Source organism: Girardinichthys multiradiatus, chromosome 13 (genome assembly GCF_021462225.1).
Source record: "Girardinichthys multiradiatus isolate DD_20200921_A chromosome 13, DD_fGirMul_XY1, whole genome shotgun sequence".
Classification (NCBI taxonomy): Eukaryota; Metazoa; Chordata; class Actinopteri; order Cyprinodontiformes; family Goodeidae; genus Girardinichthys; species Girardinichthys multiradiatus.
The window spans coordinates 8,771,607-8,791,205 of NC_061806.1; the positions used below are offsets into that span (position 1 = coordinate 8,771,607).

Below are 19,599 nucleotides of genomic sequence, written 5' to 3' on the forward strand. Positions count from 1 at the left end.
CCCCTGAGCCATTTGAAGCATAGCAGAAATGAAACTGAGCACAGGCAAATTAGTTAATTTAAATTTCATTTAAGGGTCTTAGATAGAGAGGGCTAAATTTGAAAGATGCAAGAATTTAACTGGATTAACACAAGGATGTGAAAAAAATGTGTCATAGGATCAAGTATTCCTGAATGGTTAATATAGTGGAAAGTTTGAAAGTCATCTAACTTCGAAAAGATGAAATTATACATCTTTTATGAATTTCCCTTTTAAATTAATTATATATAAAAATGTTAATAACACATATATTCAATAACAGCTTGTCCAGGGGACCAGAGTAGGCTTACCAAGCCAGGATGGTAAAACAAACCTTTAATTAGAATCTACACAGGAAACCAGAGTTATTTCATTTTTACTCTAAACCTTTCAGTGAGCCACACAAGCTAATTTATCACTGCAAATACACTTCTGTTCCTCACACAAGCAAAAGAACACGCAGACACACACACACTCATCCCTGAGAGACATACACGTCTGTCAGGGATGCAAAAAAAACTATCTGGGCATGTTATTTTCGCTCCACCAATTACATGCTGCTCGGCACACTGTAACATCTGTGCCTGTAATAATATAACACCTGCATCAGTATACCACTGCAGCCAGCTCCACGTTTTGTGCAGTTTTATGTTTCCCTCTATCGCCTCCCGTACTGTACTTACATGGTCGGAATTTGAAAGTTGGCCTCCCTGTCGAGACGGTAGGCCACCTGGAGGGGCGTGGAGCCGTCCACCTTCCTCACACCTTTCAGGGGAATCACGTCCAGCTGGAACTGAGTGATCAGATCAAAACCTGTTTGAGGAAGCATGTCACAAATTTAAGCCATCTTTACTGCCAGAGGTAGTGGAGTCATCACACATCTGCAATATTTGTGGCTTTACATTAAAAGTGGAGGGATTGAACAAGAAACAGGTGATGTTTACTATTATATCCAGAAAGCGCACCATAAAAACTTCCTTAATGGAGCCGCAAAGCAGTTGTGTACATATGTTTTGCAGGAGTCATTACTGCAATAGTGAGCAATTACAGTCTTGCTGAGCTGTCTCAAATAGAATTCTGTAAAACTCAAGTGGAAAGTTTAGTTGTCCTTATGTGATATCTAAAGGTGACTTGAAGCGAACCCAAGCAGCCATCTTGTGTTAATAAAAACCCTTACTTTTTGTTTTCCTACTTTATTCCTTTTTATTTATTTTTTTGTTATTCGTAAAGGTTTTTTTCTTTTTACCTGGAAGGTCATCTTGTCCGTTTCTTATTGGTGGACAGACGGTATCGCCATCCAGCCGGCTCAGGTCTAATTCTGATGGCACATAAGGAAGACAGTGATTAGATTGGACTTCATAGATGAAATTCTCAAGTTTTACATTTGATTCCAAGAGACAACTACGTGAAAAAAAAACTATTTTATGTCAAAGGTGATTGCTGTTTTACAGTTTTAATGCATGGTTCTATTACAAAGGTTTAAATAGTAATAGTAATAAAGCAAAAATGTAAAAAAATGTTCCACTAACAAATGTACACAGCCAATAAAACCATAACAGTGGGATGGAGTAAGTGGGGTATTCTGCCTGTCACCCTAAATAGTTGTGTGATTTGCCAATACGGTTGTCCTACATGTATTCTGAACTCAAACTATTTTAAATTTTGTTCTTTCTGACTGCTGAGAAATGGGATCTCTTTCTTACATGTGATGTTAACTGGGATGATGGAGATGGTAGAGGCTGTATAGCCGGTACATGCATGGTGGAGCTAACTGGTGATACTGGTCTCATTATAAATCTGTCTGCCTGGCAATGATTTTGAAAGGAAGTGGTGGGAGAGGAAACAGTACCTCAGAAAACATCATTATAAAATCTGCTTAATTGAATGCATTGACCAGACCATAGGTTGTGATAATTCTAGTCTGCTCTGGTATTCTTAACAAACTACCTCCTTTCATCAACCAACAATTCATACAATAAATATCTGGCCGTGACATGAGGCATTGTAGGCGACAAACTATATAAACAAAAAAAAAGTGGGTTTTATTGATTTTATAGTGTCTTGCTAGAAGCTTTAAAGACAAAGGACTTGAGATTTATGATGCATGACTTTTAGTCAGCCCCTACAACAGCAATGTACATTTACAGACATTGGGTAGTTTCTGTCAAAGAAGGAAAAATAACTTTTTTGCTTTCATCATACATATCAGAAGTAATCAAAGTTAAATAAAGGTGTACTTTTGCATTGCCATAAAAAAAACTGATGCTATCATAAATTGTATGTGGTTTGAAAAGTATTTAACATTTCCTTACATTTGAAATCAGTTATTGGAATCTGTCAGAAGAGGGTACTATCTTTGAATCTTTACAAGAAATACTGTAGTGAGTGAAGGCTTATTAAAAAAAGGTAGAAGCTGAGGATGGAAGCAGCCTGAGGGACTCATCAGTCAGCACTCTTAGTCAGCTCATTAACAACAATCAGCATGAAAACAACACATCTGGAAGCCCTTCCTAAGTCCCACATAAACTGCTAAGAAATGAGATAAAGTGGTGAGGTGGTATTTATAATCCCATATTTTTCACCGCAAAGCACTAAAAACTGACTACGCATGTTAGCCTTAAGTTGTTAAAGTTACTGCCTGATGCGACATTACGCTCAGAAAACCAGCCATTAGTGCAATGAGGTGGAGACGCACTGTGGCTAAGATGGCACATGCGCATGTGTGTGCTGTGATAATGAGGCAAAATCCACAAGCAGCCCACATGGTGCATGTGGTGCTCACAGTGCGTCCATATTGGATTAGTTATGCCTCGAAATGAGAGCAGAGAAAGGGAACGTTGTGATTATCAGAGAGTAGGTTTAATCTGATTTAATGCTATGACAAAGAGCAGCACAATGTCTCTGCTGTTTCTGGCCTTACATCCTCCAATAATCAGACAGACCTGGCAGTGCTGTATGTGGATCCTGGCATTACTTTTCCTTTTGGTATGTGCAAAACATACTTACAGGAAAACTGGCATTTGTGTGTAGTGCACCAACTGGATTTTTAAGGTAACAGTTGTACTTACGTCCAAGAGTGGGTGCAGCGAGGTGGGAAAGAAGAGCCACACATAGGAGAGAGCATGCTGACACTGATGGATGGCATTTTTGCTTTCTGTTAAGGAACGGTGGAGAAAATCAGTATTCAGTCATGTGTCTCTTCGACATTTTCCCTTTTATCTGAATCAATAAATTTGCCACAGGAATGTCATGCAGCACTTAGCCAGTGACCTTGGTACTCAGTCTTGGCACATAAAAAGAAATAATTCATACAGTTGCTTAAATTGAGTTTGCTTTAATTCCAATAAACAGAAGGATAGCAAAACATTTTTATTGGACCTTAAATGTCACATGGAGATATGATTTTAAAAAATTAAATATTAACTGAATATCAGAAAATGACCTAAGTTCAAGATTTGGAGAAGCTCCAACCAAAGACCAAACTGTGTGTTTTACTACTGTATATGTACAACTGATAAGTTCTAAATACTGAAGCCATGTCAGTTATTTGTTTATATTGCTTATGATTTTATCAAAATGAAACTTAAATGTATTAACCAGCTGTGACTGTAGTTCTGCATTTATTTCTGTTTAGCTTATTAGCAACATTCAAAAAGTATCCTTGCTAGCTGGAAGAAAGAAAGAAAGATAGAAAGAAAGAAAGAAAGATTTGATTTAAAAGTACATTTATTTTTCAAAGAATATTCATTAAAACACCAAAATTTTCATTAATCAGTAAAACACCAAAGTTTTCACAATCACATAAACACAAAGTTAAAAATTAACTGTCCATCAACCACAGAACACACAATATTGTTATAACACCACTGAGAGAAAAACTCAGTCAGATTATTCATCATTGAAAAAAAACTAAAAACTCGGCTTTAACTCTATATTTAACCATCAAAGTGAACATTGTGTCAACTTTTTCCTCTGGAACATTGTTCATCTTATTTCTTCTACTAATATAAATAGAAAATTGTTCTTGTCCTATCAAAAAAATTTAACAGTTTCCAGCTAGCTTCTTTTTTTGTATAGCCTGCACCAAACATAAACTCCACTTTAGACCAATTAACTCCACATTTTTTAAAAACATCTTTCAACAAAATAAACAAAGGAGCAAGTCGCTCACATTCAAGAAACATATGAAAAATAGTTTCCATTTCTTGACTAAAAGGACATAGTTCCATTGCATCTTTTTTAATTTTAGACACAAAACTATTAACACTCACTGCCCGATGTAAAATCCTCCACTGTAGATCACCTACCATTTTACTCAGGGGTGGTTTATAAAAGACCCTCCATACAGGCTTCTGATTTTCTCCAATGCTTAATCTCTCTCTCCAAACACTATCAGTCCTCCCACTCAACTGTCTTTTATTCAACCCCTGAACAGACATTTTTACAATAGTTTTCCAGTTAACATATAAAAATCTAAATCTTTATGAGTGTTCAATAAAGGACCCATCACTTCTGTAAAATCAATATTTAATCCTATTTCTGGAAATTGATCTGTAGCATCAAGAATGTCTTTCCCATTAAAATAATCCATTAACATCTGCTTTTCATCCAATGTTAAATTTGCAACCCAGAAGTCTAAGACAATCCGTATGATATCAACTGATTTTAACCCAATCAAAGAAGCTGTGTTTTGAAATCTTGGTCCAGCCACATCCACAATTTGTCTCAATTTCAGAACTTTTTTTTCAAGCAATCTTCTTGTCAACCCAACTCGAGCTCCATACTGTATATCCAACCGTGCTCCAAAAATTAAAGGTTCTTCTAGATGCCAAAACAAAGACGTCGTTGGTTCCAGTCTTTTTCAATTAAAAACAGTCCAAGCTCTAAACAGACCTTTATAAAACATTAGCATTTCATAAGGACATATCAGTTTACAGTTTAATAAAAACAAATAAACATCCAAGCCAAGACCTCCCACTCTTCTCAAGACAATACTTGCTAATGGTTTCCAGAAAACATCCTCCTCCCTTTCCAAGCAGATATTTCTGAAAAACTTGAATCTAAAAGCTGCAGTGCTGCTCTCCAGATGAACCAATCCCTGTCCACCTTCTTCTTTAGGCAAGAAGAGCACAGCCTGGGATACCCAATGTTTATTATGCCAAAACAAACTAATCATACAGGATTGAATCCTTTGGAGTAGGTCAGAAGGGGGCTCCAAACATGCTAATTTATGCCACAATAAAGAAGCAACTAGATTATTTATAATAAGCACTCTTCCTCTCTAAGACATTTGCGACAACAACCATTTCCACTTTCCTAACCTTCCTTCCACGTTCTCAAACATTCCTTCCCAGTTCTTTTTTTCTGTGTCCTCATCCCCCAAGTACACCCCGAGATATTTCAAACCTCCTCTTTTCCATTTTAAACCACCAGGGAGTTTAGGAAGCCCTGTAAGCCAACCTGCCATGGCTAGAGCCTCACTCTTAGCCAAGTTAACACGTGCAGTTAAAATGTTACAAAATAAATCAACAATTTTCCCCAATGTAGTCACTTCTTCTTGACTTTTAACAATAACAATGATATCATCAGCATATGCAAATAAAATAAATAACTTATAAAACCCCAGTAAAGTCAAACCATCAATATGTGATCTAATATTCTTTAACATTGGTTCAATTGAAAGAGCATACAACATTCTAGACAAAGAACAACCTTGTCGAACACCTCTTGTAACCTTGAAAGGTTTACACAAGCAGCCATTAACTTTCAGTACACTCAATATTTTCATACAGAACCATAATCTTGGCAATAAATTCAGGGCCAAGACCAAAACCTTCTGGAGGTAACGGTGCTCAACCCTGTCAAAAGCCTTTTCCTAGTCCAAAGAAATCAAACCACCATTACAACCAAATGAACCAGAGACCTCCAAAATATCTCTAATAAGGAATATATTATCAAGCATAGATCTGCCAGGCACACAGTAAGTTTGTGTTCGATGGACAATCTGACCATTCACCCTTTGCAATCTGTTTGCCAGCGCTTTTGACAACAGTTTGTAGTCTGTACACAACAAAGAAACTGGACGTCACTTTTTAATGTCCTGAAGATCACCTTTCTTCATTAGCAATGTGAGAACTGCTGTCCTGCAACTCTGAGGAAGAAGTCCTTCAGCAAAGCTCTCCTCAAAAACCTCCACGATATCGATGCAGAGGTCCGACCAGAAGCCCTGTAAAATTCACTTGGAAGTCCATCAAGGCCAGGTGCTTTCCCTCCTTCCATACTTTGCAGTGCAACATGAACCTCATCCAGAGCTACAGGCTCTCCCAACTCCTTGGTGAACTCCACAAAAACTCTTGGAAGACCACTGCAGAGATAATCAAAACGTTCTTCATCCTCAGCATATTCAGAGCTATGCAGATCAGCATACAATTCTACTGCTCTCCGCCTGATGTCCCCATCTGCAGTCAAAAGAACCTCGGCAGCCGATTTTAAACCATGCAAGAACTTGCTGTGTTCTTTCTTTTTTTTTCCAATGAGAAGAAAAACTTTGTAGGGGTGTCCATCAAAGCAACCTTCTGGAATCTACACCAAACCAATGCTCCCTGTGTCCTTGAGCCCAGCAAATCAGCCAAAGCAACTTTTTTAGACTTGAGGTTTTCTAAACAACCTCGATCTCCTGTGGATTGTGCAGAAACCTGCAGCTCCACTATTTCAGTCTCCAGATCTTTTATAGATTTGGTTAAATCAGATGAAACACTGACAGTGTACTATTGACAGAATTCTTTAATTTCAGTTTTACCATGATCCCACCATGCCTTATAGATATAAACTCCTCTTTTCTAGATCTGTGAATTCTCCAGAAAAAACTAAATGCCTTCTTAAAATTAACATCTAATAATAAAGTCGTGTTAAAATGCCAATAAGCAGACTTATGTTTAAGATTGGCAATAAAAACATTATAAGAAACCAAAGCATGATCAGAAAAACTAACAGGATGAATATTACATTCTTGGAAAATACCAATATTATATCTAAAACTGTATATTCTATCTAACCTAGCTGCAGAACAAGAATTATCCGTACTCCTGGCCCATGTTTATTGTCTTTCTTGATTATGTAATTCTCTCCATACATCTGCTAATGAAAATGCATCTATTAAGGGTTTTAAGCAAGTTTTTGAAACTGGATGAGGTTCAAAATGATTCCTATCTAATTTATCATTTTCTGTACAGTTAAAATCTCCACCCAAAAAAAGAAAACTTCCAGCATCACATTTACAGAAAACATCTTCAAGTTTATGTAAGAAAAGAACCCTCTCCCGTCCTGTATTTGGAGCATATATTTTAACAAATACAATATTAAAACACTCATACTTTGCTTTCATCACCTTTAGTCTACCTTTTACCACCTCCTCAACTTCACATGACTCTAGTAAAAAGTTTTTAGAAAAAAGAAGTGCTACTCCACTACTGGTCTGATTTAAATGACTCACAATAACTACATCCTCCCATTCTCTCCTCCAGTCTATTTCATTTAAATAATCATTGTGTGTTTCTTGAACCATCAACACATTCAGATGTTTTAGATTCATTAATTCAAACACACTGATTCTCTTCCTCACGTCTCTGGCTCCATTCAGATTTAAGGTGGAAACTCTGAAGTGGCTCATTCCCAAAGGTGTAAGGATTTACACTAATAAAGACAAAAAACTAACAAAACTCAGACTCCTCATCATTGTTAAGTTCTTCTTTAAGTTTTCCAATCAGTTTTTTTAACCGGTAAACTTCTTTGTCAGTATAGTCCCCTTTTCTTTTATTATTCAATTGAGATCTCACATACAGAAGAAAAAGTTTCTTCTCAGGAAAAAAATCTTATACTTTAACATTTTTCATATTCTTTGTAACCTTCAAAAAAAGTTTAACATTTTGTACATCATAACTTTTCCTCTGTAAAAGATTTACAGGATGAACTGGCCAAACTATCTTCAGTCCAACGTTCATCTTCCCATTCCTCCTCTTCATCCATATTGCTTTCTAATTCCAGACACATTCCTGAATTTTCCATTCCTGTGTCATCTCTGACTTCATTTTTGGTTTGAGAGCTAATAACACACTCAGTTTTTTTCCTTTTTCCAGAAAATTCAATATCATCATCCAGTATTTGACTGTTTCCCATATCCTTTACATTGTCTGTGTTCGCTTTCCTTTGTTGAGACTTTAGTAAACACAGACTCTGCTCTTCCACAATGTTATCCTCTTGATTTCCCTGCGAAACTAACACCGTTTGACTTTGAATCTGCACAACTTGCTCTTCGTCCTCTCCCTCAAAACTATTTTTGTTTACTTGTTGTTCTGTCTGAGCGGGATTCTCAGACGTTGTCCCTTCTGTTTCATTTGTCTCTGGTCTCCCTGCATCTTTGTCTTCAGTTTGTTTCGGCGTCATTTTGACTCCCTCATCTCCCCTTTGCTCCATATTATTATTAGGAAGATTTTTTCCGGGACATACTCAAACTAAATGACCAACTTCTCTGCAACCAAAACACACCAAAGTGCCCGAAGTCACATAAATGGCATAATCAAAGTCCTCCACCCGCTCATTGAACACTAAATTAAGGTCTTCCTTCTTTTTATTCAGAATCGTAAGGACCTGTCTTTTGTATGAAGCAACATGCTTTAACAGCAGTGACTTGCAACCCGAAGCCAGCTTTCTGATCGGGGAAATAATTTTTCCGTGCCGTGACAGTTCTCTCACCAGCAGTTCATCACTGACAAACGGAAGAATATTTGCAATTGTCACTTTTTTGGCATGTGTACTCAACAGAGAAACTGACTAAAAAACATAATTTACAACAATACCCTTTTCAATTACTTTGTTTGCCTTCTCCACACTATCAACAAAAATAACCACTGCGCTGTTCATCCGGGCAGCAGATTTAAAGCTGCTACAACCAACAACTTCTCCCACCGCCAAACTACACTCCTCCAATGTAGTGCTAGGACAACTACAGGGTTTGGACAATGAAACTGAAACACCTGTCATTTTAGTGTGGGAGGTTTCATGGCTAAATTGGACCAGCCTGGTAGTCAGTCTTCATTGATTGCACATTGCACCAGTAAGAGCAGAGTGTGAAGGCTCAATTAGCAGGGTAAGAGCACAGTTTTGCTCAAAATATTGAAATGCACACAGCATTATGGGTGACATACCAGAGTTCAAAAGAGGACAAATTGTTGGTGCACGTCTTGCTGGCGCATCTGTGACCAAGACAGCAAGTCTTTGTGATATATGAAGAGCCACGGTATCCAGGGTAATGTCAGCATACCACCTAGAAGGACGAACCACATCCAACAGGATTAACTATGGATGCAAGAGGAAGCTGTCTGAAAGGGATGTTCGGGTGCTAACCCGGATTGTATCCAAAAAACATTAAACCCACAGCTGCCCAAATCACGGCAGAATTAAATGTGCACCTCAACTCTCCTGTTTCCACCAAAACTGTCTGTCGGGAGCTCCACAGGGTCAATATACACTAATGGCCTGCTATAGCCAAACCTTTGGTCACTCATGCCAATGCCAAACGTCGGTTTCAATGGTGCAAGGAGCGCAAATCTTGCAAGAGCAATACAACAGTGCAGGTGATCATTGTGCAAGTATGGCAATGCAAGTAAAGCAGGAGTCCAAGCTGAGCGTTAATGTAACGCATAGAGTTACAGGTTACAAGTGTCCTGTCAGCAAAAAAAAAAGGGGGGGTGGGGGAAAGGGAGAGTGTCAGGGTGGTTTCCGGGCTTTGTTAACAAGGCTGGTGGCAGATGGGAAAAAACTGTTCTTGTGGCGTGAGGTTTTGGTCCGGATGGACTGCAGCCTCCTGCCAGAGGGGAGAGTCTCAAAGAGTCTGTGACCGGGGTGGGAGGAATCAGCCAGAATCATCCCTGCCCGCTTCAGGGTCCTGGAGGTGTACAGTTCCTGGAGCGACAGTAGACTGCAGCCAATCACCTTCTCAGCAGACCGAATGACACGCTGCAGCCTGCCCTTATCCTTGGCTGTAGCAGCGGCGTACCAGATGGTGATGGAGGAGGTGAGGATGAACTCAATGATGGCTGTGTAGAAGTGCACCATCATAGTCTTTGGCAGGTTGAATTTCTTCAGCTGCTGCAGGAAGAACATCCTCTGCTGGGCTTTCTTGATGAGGGAGCTGATGTTTGGCTCCCACTTGAGATCCTGGGAGATGATGGTTCCCAGGAAGCGGAAAGATTCCACAGTGTCAATTGTGGAGTCACAGAGGGTGATGGGGGCAGGTGGGGCTGGGTTCTGCCTGAAGTCCACAACCATCTCCACTGTCTTTAGAGCATTGAGCTCAAGGTTGTTCTGGCTGCACCAGTCAAACAGATGGTCCACCTCCCATCTGTACGCAGACTCGTCACCATCAGAGATGAGTCCGATCAGGGTGGTGTCGTCCGCAAACTTCAGAAGCTTGACAGACTGGTGACTGGAGGTGCAGCTGTTGGTGTACAGGGAGAAGAGCAGAGGAGAGACAACACAGCCTTGGGGGGAACCGGTGCTGATGGTCAGGGAGTCAGAGACGTGCTTCCCCAGCCTCACGCGCTGCTTCCTGTCAGACAGGAAGTCAGTGATCCACCTGCAGGTGGAGTCGGGCACACTCAGCTGGGAGAGCTTCTCCTGTAGCAGAACTGGGACGATGGTGTTGAAGGCAGAGCTGAAATCCACAAACAGGATCCTGGCATAGGTTCCTGTGGAGTCCAGGTGCCGGAGGATGAAGTGAAGGGCTAGGTTGACTGCATCGTCTACAGACCTGTTGGCTCTGTAGGCAAACTGCAGGGGGTCCAGGAGGGGGCCGGTGATGTCTTTTAGGTGTGAGAGCACAAGGCGCTCAAAGGACTTCATCAACACAGAGGTCAGGGCGACGGGTCTGAAGTCATTAAGCCCTGTGGTCCTTGGCTTCTTGGGAACAGGGACGATGGTGAAGGACTTGAAGCAGGCAGGCACATGACATGTCTCCAGTGAGGTGTTAAAAATGTCTGTGAAGACTGGAGACAGCTGATCAGCGCAGTGCTTCAGGCTGGCTGGTGAGACAGAATCCGGACCAGCAGCTTTCCGGGGGTTCTGTCTCCTGAAGAGTTTGTTTACGTCCCTCTCCTGGATGGAAAGAGCCGTCCTCGGCGTGGGTAGGGGGCTGGTGGGGGGGAACTTCAGGGTGGGGGTTGGAGGTGCCAAGGCCCCTCTTGAGGTTGGAGAGATGGGGGTGGTGGATTGTGGCTGCAGCTGTTGGGGGGTGTCGTGGGGGATGGTTGCAGGACTGTCCCTTTGTCTTTCAAAGCGGCAGTAGAACTCGTTCAGGTCGTTGGCGAGGCGTCGGTCGTTGATGGAGTGGGGGGCTTTCGGCTTGTAGTTGGTGATTTGCTTGAGCCCTTTCCAGACAGACGCAGAGTCGTCTGTACTGGTTTTGGAGCTTCTCAGAGTACAGTCGTTTGGCCTCTTTCACTGCCTTGCCAAACTTGTACTTTGCCTCTCTGTATATGTCTTTGTCCCCACTCCTGAAGGCCTCTTCCTTATCCAGTCTTAACCTTCTGAGTTTAGCTGTGAACCAGGGTTTGTTGTTGTTGTAACTCACCCTGGTGCATGATGGTACACAGCTGTCCTCACAGAAGCTGATGTAGGAAGTCACAGCTTCTGTGTACTCGTCCAGACTGTTGGTAGTAGTCCTGAACACATCCCAGTCTGTACAGCCTAAACACGCCTGGAGATTCTCCACAGCCTCACTGCTCCACTTCCTTGTCGTCCTCACAACAGGTTTGCAAAGCTTTAGTTTCTGCCTGTATGCAGGAATCAGGTGGACCATGATGTGGTCGGATTGGCCCATTGAAGCACGTGGGACGGCGTGATAAGCGTCTCTGATGGTGGTGTAACAGTGATCCAGAATGTTGTCCTCTCTGGTCGGACATTTTATAAACTGTCTATATTTGGGGAGTTCGTGGGTCAGATTACCTTTGTTAAAGTCACCAACGACGATTACTAAGGAGTCCGGGTTGGTCCGCTCCACACTCAGTATCTGGTCGGCGAGCATGCGCTGTGCGACCTGCACGTTAGCTTGCGGTGGGATGTAAACACCGACCAGGATGAACGAAGCGATCTCACGGGGGGAATAGAAAGGCTTACAGTTTATGATGAAGGCTTTCAGGTCTGGAGAACAGTGCTGCTGAATCACTGTCACGTCGTTGCACCAACCACTGTTGAGGTAAAAACAGATTCCTCCACCTTTTGCTTTGCCAGAGAGTTCCGTGTCTCTGTCCGCTCTGTAGAGCTGGAATCCTGCCAGCTGCAGCGCAGAGTCCGGTATTAATCCACACAGCCACGTCTCCGTGAAGCACAAAACTGCCGATGAATAAAAGTCCCTGTTTTTCCCCAACAGCAGTTGTAGTTTGTCAATTTTGTTGGGAAGTGAGCGCACGTTAGAGAGAAATATTCCAGGTAACGGTGTTCGTAGTCCACGCTGGCGAAGTCGTACCAGCAACTCAGCCCGTTTCCCTCTCTTCCGGCGTTTCACCGCGTGAACAAAGGTGAGCGCACCTTTGACCAGAATGTCCAAAAATTCCAGAGCAGTAGGCAGAAAAGTTGGAAATAACTCCTCTGGTGTAGTAGCCCTGATGTTCATGAGTTCTTCTCTGGTGAGAGAGCTCCGGGTACCATCACAGATGAGTCCACCTTTACTGTTTTCCCCACATCCGGGAGAGTTACGGTGTGGAGAAGTCCCAAAGAAGTGTACCACCCAGACTGTTGCATGCTCAGAGTGAAGCATGGGGGTGGATCAGTGATGGTTTGGGCTGCCATATCATGGCATTCCCTTGGCCCAATACTTGTGCTAGATGGGCACGTCACTGCCAAGGACTACTGAAACATTCTTGAGGACCATGTGCATCCAATGGTTCAAACATTGTATCCTGAAGGCGGTGCCATGTATCAGGATGACAATGCACCAATACACACAGTAAGACTGGTGAAAGATTGGTTTGATGAACATGAAAGTGAAGTTGAACATCTCCCATGGCCTGCACAGTCACCAGATCTAGGCGAGTCAGGAAACGTTTTCCTCCACCAGTATCACGTAGTGACCTGGCCACTATCCTGCAAGAAGAATGGCTTAAAATTCCTCTGACCACAGTGCAGGACTTGTATATCTCCTTCCCAAGACGAATTCACGCTGTATTGGCCGCAAAAGGAGGCCCTACACCATACTAATAAATTATTGTGGTGTAAAACCAGGTGTTTCAGTTTCATTGTCCAACCCCTGTAGGTATGATCTTAAAACCATGTTGCCTCGTAAGCTTTGTAAACTCCATTCCCGGCGTTTTGCTGGTTTGCAAAACACTGGTTCCTACTTACTGAAAAATAATCAGTAACTCTTAAATCAACTTCACCAACACAATCCAATCAAAGACAAATACCCAAAAAGACACATTAAAGATAGAAAAAGCAAAGTTAGAAGTTCTCAATATCTCAGTCCACACGCTCCACCACCATCCCCCAGCATGCAGTGCGAAAGAAAGAAAGAAAGAAAGAAAGAAAGAAAGGCGTTATTGACAGAATTACAAATACTCCAATAAATTTAGCTAGTATTAGCCGCTAAAGATGTTTTTGTTGTACATTTGAAGGTCCAAAGAAGCCAGCACAAAAACCAGTAACAGACTAATAGTACTCAAACAGTTTCAAACATTACATTATTTATTACATAAAATAAATAAATGTATTGCTCTAATAGGTCGCCATTCCCACAGGCAAACACATTACCCTACATTTATAGGCCAGATCTCACCACCATGCATCTTTTTTTGATGTCTTGAGCATTTAGGAAACATTTTGACACTTGTAGAACGTTTAGAGCACTTGGTTTTGAAGAAGAGCAAAAACAGAAACACATATGGAAATAACACTTGCCTAAGGTAAGGGCAGCATAGCAAGGTAACCATAGCCTCATAATGGATTCCTGCAATCAAGATTGCACTGAAGAAGATTACAGCAGCACTACCGTAGAATACGACGAGGATTTATATGGAGATTTGACAGGGAGAAATGAGGACATAAAGTTGATCATACTAAGATACACGAGGGGGTGCTTATACACACACGTAACTCCCAGAACAACAAGGAGATAAGCTGCTAGTGACAGGGCAGCAAACATCCAGAGGGGCCTTGCCTTGGCAACAGAAATTTGATATTGTCGTCTTCCTAAAATAATGGCCTAAGTAATTGTTTTTGCCTAAATCATCTCCTCATGATGCTAGCCATCTCTTGTAAAATTGTGAAATCCTCAGTTGAGGAGCTCATGCAATTCCATGCCTGTTGTATAATGACCTATATCAAGAGTGTGACTTAGACAGTTTTACAGGCTTTTCAAAATGGCGACCGCTTCAGGAAAAACCAAAATCTACTCAGAGGCTATTTCCATAATTCAAGGCTCATCCCTTTGCTTTATTTGAACACCAAAATGGATATAGAAACCTCCATGAGACGGACTTTCTTCTTCATGCTTTTTTCTTCTCGATTAGTGTAATACTGCCCCCGAAAAAATCCCTTACAACTGCATGACTTTGTTTGGTCTGGTCTAAAAACGTCTGTGTGAAAGCAAGCTGGGCCAACTGGTGGTGTGAATTTTCTCACTTTTACCGATCCCTGAACAGATCCCTGGACCGGACCAGCAGTGTAATTGCGCCCCAAGAACATTTCCGGTATGGTTGTGATGACTGCAAGATCCAGAGGTAAGAGGCCCTTGACTAGGAATATCAGGACTTCCTTGTGGAGGCAAGGCTAGGTCAGAGGACCAGGCCTTTAACTATGGGGTCCAGCAACCTCTTTTGTACCCACCACTAACATGAGGCATTGTTTTTATTTTATTTTAAATATTTTTTTTGCGGCACTAGAGGCCTTTATTTTTCATTTTTCAACAGTAGTTAGACTGGAAAGACGGGGGGAGACATTCTGCAAAGGCCGCTGGGTCCGGCAGTCGAACTCGGGACAGCTGCATCAAGGACTATGGCCTCTACACACGGTAAATAAAATAAAATAGGCAAATAAAGAAAACAAAACCTTCTGTAACCCCTCACACAACGCCTTAGGATGACCCTAGACCTAGTTATTTCTTGCTATTAGTAACATTCCACTTTTTTAATAGTAATATCACCCACACTACTGTCTCTCTCCAAGTTCCACTGAAAAGTTGTTAACGCTGTTCTATTCTGTTCTGATACGATCTCCTAACATAAGTGATATATACTTGTTTATTTAGTCCCCTATATTATTTTCAGAACTAGGTATGAAAGTGAGTGCTTTAAGCTTGACACATGTCTCAGTTTGTGTCAATTATATTTGAAATAAAACAGGAAGTAGTTCTTGAGTTGTTTAAGTCTCCGACTCGAACGTTGGAACTGGGAGGTCGGGGTTAACTGCATCCCCGAGTTGTACTGTTACGGTTTCCTGCTTGTTGTCGTTCTTATTGCTAGCAACTGTAGGAGCAGTCTTATAACAATAACAATGACAATAAACACTCCTCTAAGAAGTATTTTTGCATATAAACAGATTTGAAACATCTTTTCTTATAAACACTGAGAAGTAGAAGTAGTTACATAAATAATAACTGCTAAAAACAGTCAAAGTAAAAGCATTTTACTACTATTGATGTGAGTTGAGATTTCCTACACAGAGGTCGGAAATTCAGACTTCCATATACAAATGGAATGCACCATAAAGACCTTGTTGGGGTTGCTGTCAACACTTGGTTACATAATCATGTAAGGATCCTCCTTTACTTTTAAATGGTTTGTGTGGCAACATTTACTCAGTAGAAAAAAAGAAACAATGACAGTCACAGGCAAGATACCAACTATTGGTGAATGCTGTAAGAATACCGCTAACTACTACAACTGGCAAAACGTTAGCTGCTGGCCATGCTAGTTTCAATAAGTGTGGACTGTATTTGATCAAATGTATAAAAGCTCAAATACATAGACTGATCAAAACTGAACCTCATAATTCTGTGCTGACTTGAGATTCGTGAAACCTTTATTCTATTTGTGAAAAAAGTTGACTATTTTCAAATATTTTTTCACAATTAGGATTACCTTAGAAGTTGACAAACAAACAAAAAGAGTAACATGCATATAGACTCCTACTATACATTGATTACAGATTCTGTAAAACAGTTTGCGAAACATTTGCTTGATTTGTGAAAATGAATAAAATGGCTTCATAGTTTTGCCCAAAATGTTAAAATCTTGTTTTGTCTCATCTTATGAGCTGGTAGTTTTGTTACACTATTACTGCAGGCTACAGCTTGCCCTCTACTTTGTTTATTGATAATACTGAAAGTTTAAGGTACTTTCCTCTCACTGACACCAACTCTAGGATGCCTCTTTGGTACTTCTTTACATTTGAGAGCACCCCAACACTCCAGGCATAATTTCTTTCCTACCTTAATCAATGTTTGAGATTCTTTAAGGGGCCAGACATTCTGTTTAAAAATAATTTTTAAAAAAAGGCGTGGACAGATACCTTAAGACGTAACAATAATTGAAGTGTTTAAACATTTTTGTTGAATTCTTCTCTTTGGTAGCAACAGAAGGAAAAGCAAATATTAGAAGTGTGGAACCATGAACCATGATGTGTCAAAGTGTGTGAGAGATGAATGAGCCTTAACTACTGAGAAAAAGACTGAGAGAAGAGATTCTGAGGTAGGCATTTGGCAGAAGATTAGCATAAGATACTTACCTCTTCAAACCAGAGCAGCAGAGGGCCATGCTTCTCTCCACTCCGTGAGGGGATAGGACGGGATCGGAGACAGGTCAGTTTTGGCAAAGACAAGCACGAAAGGAAGGTGCGAGCAACAGAAGGAGCTGCGGATGTAAAAAAAAAATCTCCTCCCTGAAGTCGGTCCTACCTGCACATGATGAGGAATGACTGAAGAAGTGGTGCAGGGGATGCTCAAGCATTTTCAAAGGACTCATAAAAGTTTCTTCAATGGATTCCCATTGGCCAGGAGCTTTTAAGGAGGTGGTGACTTATGTTTTATTACCAACATGTTAAAAGTTGCAGAAGCTACAAAGACCTTTATAGGAATACCATTAACTGTTTTTTTACAGGTTCTCCTAATGACATGTTCCCTTCATGCATAATTATCTTGATAATCATCATCTCCATATGGATGAAGCAGATTTTATGATCATGTATGCTCAGCATTGAAGCTGGTTGTATTGACAAGGAAAGCATTGTTATTAACTGAAGATGTCTAGAGGAGACAAGACATGCTGCTTCTGTATGCTGCGGGTTATGTAATTGATCCTGCCGTGTTTGATCTGCTCTAGAAGATCTGAGAACCTAAAAAGACGACCACAGGCAGACTTCTAGGAGGAACATTACACCATTACTACCGTAAAAATGTTATGGTAGTAATCATCGGAAAGCTTAGACTCCACTCTTTCAGGATCTGTAAATAACTCAAAACAACCCCGGGTAGACTTGTTCCTGGTTTTGCCACGGCCAGTCACAAATGTTCTGTGAGATTCTTTAATGCTCTGATTTTCTTTGGTTTTTGTAGTCATTCTGACATTTCTCACAAGAAAAAACTGTTTTTAAAATATATGTCAGCACTTATGTAGAAGCTGTGTTGAAGTACCGGAACGCCATTTAGACATCAATTTCTCTGAATTTCCCTTTCACTCCAAAAGCATGAACATGCCACATCTACTTTAAAGGAAGAGACGATATTTGGAATCAATAACCTCAGTCATCTGAGCCTGATAGTAAAACTGTATGCATAAAACATTTAGCATCATGTTATAGATCTAGACTGGGCTGTTCGTAAAGCTACACCCCACTGTTCATACAGCAACACAGGAAAGCTGATACAGTGAGAGGGTGGGAGCTCATGTTTCTAGCCCAGATAATTAAGAGCGCCTGCCCTCTCGTTGAGACTCGGAGAAAACAGTTAGGGATTATTCCTTCACAAGGCTACCCCTATGAGTAGAGCACTTGTGACCTACAGTCAACCCTCTAGGCGAAGTAAAATGGCTGTGAAAGTGTGAGTAATGGTCTTAAGGTTGCAATACAAATGTTTGAGGAGGTATAGGAGAGAATGGGGTTGGTTGTCACTCTGATTGGTTGCCACAGTTGCAAAATCTCGCTCCCTACAGGGTGCTGTTACAAAATGTTTGTGTGTAAATTTTTAAAATAGTTGTCACAGACTATATACATTTTCATGTCGGCAGTTTGATACTTGACGTTGAGCTGAGAGGACTAGTATACCTAGTTTGCATGTAGGCCAAATTGACACCTTTGCACAAGAAGTTTCTTTGTAACTTCTCTGCAAATTTTGGCTTTAACTACAGGATGGAAAAGAACAAATGTAGAGAAAGTCATTTTAGGACAGCTGGACTTTCTTTCACATTAATCAAATTCTCTATAATTGCTGACAGATGGGTACCCAAGAAAAAAGAAAGTTGGAATTCAGGAAAACATGGTTCGACAAAGTATTAATTTAAGGGTGTGCACACTTATGAATACAGAGAATTGAAGTGATTTTGTGCTTTTCATTTGAATTATGAAGGATTCAATGTCTGTTTTATTGTCTTGTCTACAGATTTTTTCACCTGAGCTGTGGATCTCTGAAGCTCCTTCTAAGTTATCATGTTTGCTTCAATCAATGCTCTCCTTGCCTGATCTGTCAGCTTAGGTGGATACTCATGTATTGGTAGGCTTGCAGTGGTATCACAACTCTTCTGTTTTGTGCTAATGTCACAAGTATGACGCAAAAACAGTAAAAGGTACACCGAGAGGTTTTTTTTTTTATTACGTAACTTCTGAAGGATATTGGTTGGATTGGATGTTATGTCGGGTAATGAGGGCTGTATACAATGTATATATTTGTTTAAATGTTTGAAAACTAACCAAACTGAGTTTTGCATGACACATCGATGTAGTTTGCAATGTAATGCAATTGTAATGACTGTGTTATCATTAACGTCCTCACTGTGCAGCCCCTGCAATTTCTGCCATCTTGTTCCTCAGACTACACAGTTGTCCTGATCCTGGCAACTGTCTAAAAGCTGAGGGGCAAAAAATAAATCGAGCGCCTGTCTTAATCAAGAGTGCTTGGAGCTTATGGCTACATGCCATGAGAGAAAAGTAGCAATTGACTCTGGCTATTTAAGCAGAAGACAAGTCTGAGAACACAGGAGAAGGAGCATTATTCAAGAATGAGAGAAGAGAAAGACCTTGATGAGGAAAAAACCAGTGCTGAAAACAGACTCACGGTTGCTGCAGCCAGCAGCTTATGTGTCATAGACATTTGTATTCAGTTTTTACGTAATCCTCCCTTCCCCCATTATGTGACAAGTGATTAGTCTGAGAGGAGTCATTTAAGCATGATCGATAGCATTTTAATTGCGCTACCTGATTGTCAGGAACAAATTATATGGTGGTTACTTTTCTGTTATTGTGTGCATAAAAGTTGCACCACAAGAATAGAGTCCCGTGTGTGTGTGTGTGTGTGTGTGTGTTTGTGTGTATAACTACAGGACT

General features: G+C 40.8%; 1 protein-coding gene across 3 annotated transcripts in view; it reads right to left on the reverse strand.

Annotated features, from left to right (window-relative positions):
* The window catches only part of LOC124879156 (collagen alpha-1(IX) chain-like), a 64,234-nt gene extending 47,251 nt beyond the window's left edge, over positions 1 to 16,983 (reverse strand). For all 3 annotated transcript variants that reach the window (XM_047383519.1, XM_047383520.1, XM_047383518.1), the window contains exons 1-4: positions 16,792 to 16,983; positions 3,087 to 3,172; positions 1,265 to 1,336; positions 702 to 831 (exon numbers count right to left, since the gene is read on the reverse strand). In XM_047383519.1, coding sequence (XP_047239475.1) covers positions 702 to 831; positions 1,265 to 1,336; positions 3,087 to 3,172; positions 16,792 to 16,820 — 317 coding nt within the window. In that variant the 5' untranslated portion in view covers positions 16,821 to 16,983. The remainder of the gene's footprint in view (positions 1 to 701; positions 832 to 1,264; positions 1,337 to 3,086; positions 3,173 to 16,791) is intronic.
* Between the last annotated feature and the right edge of the window lie 2,616 nt (positions 16,984 to 19,599).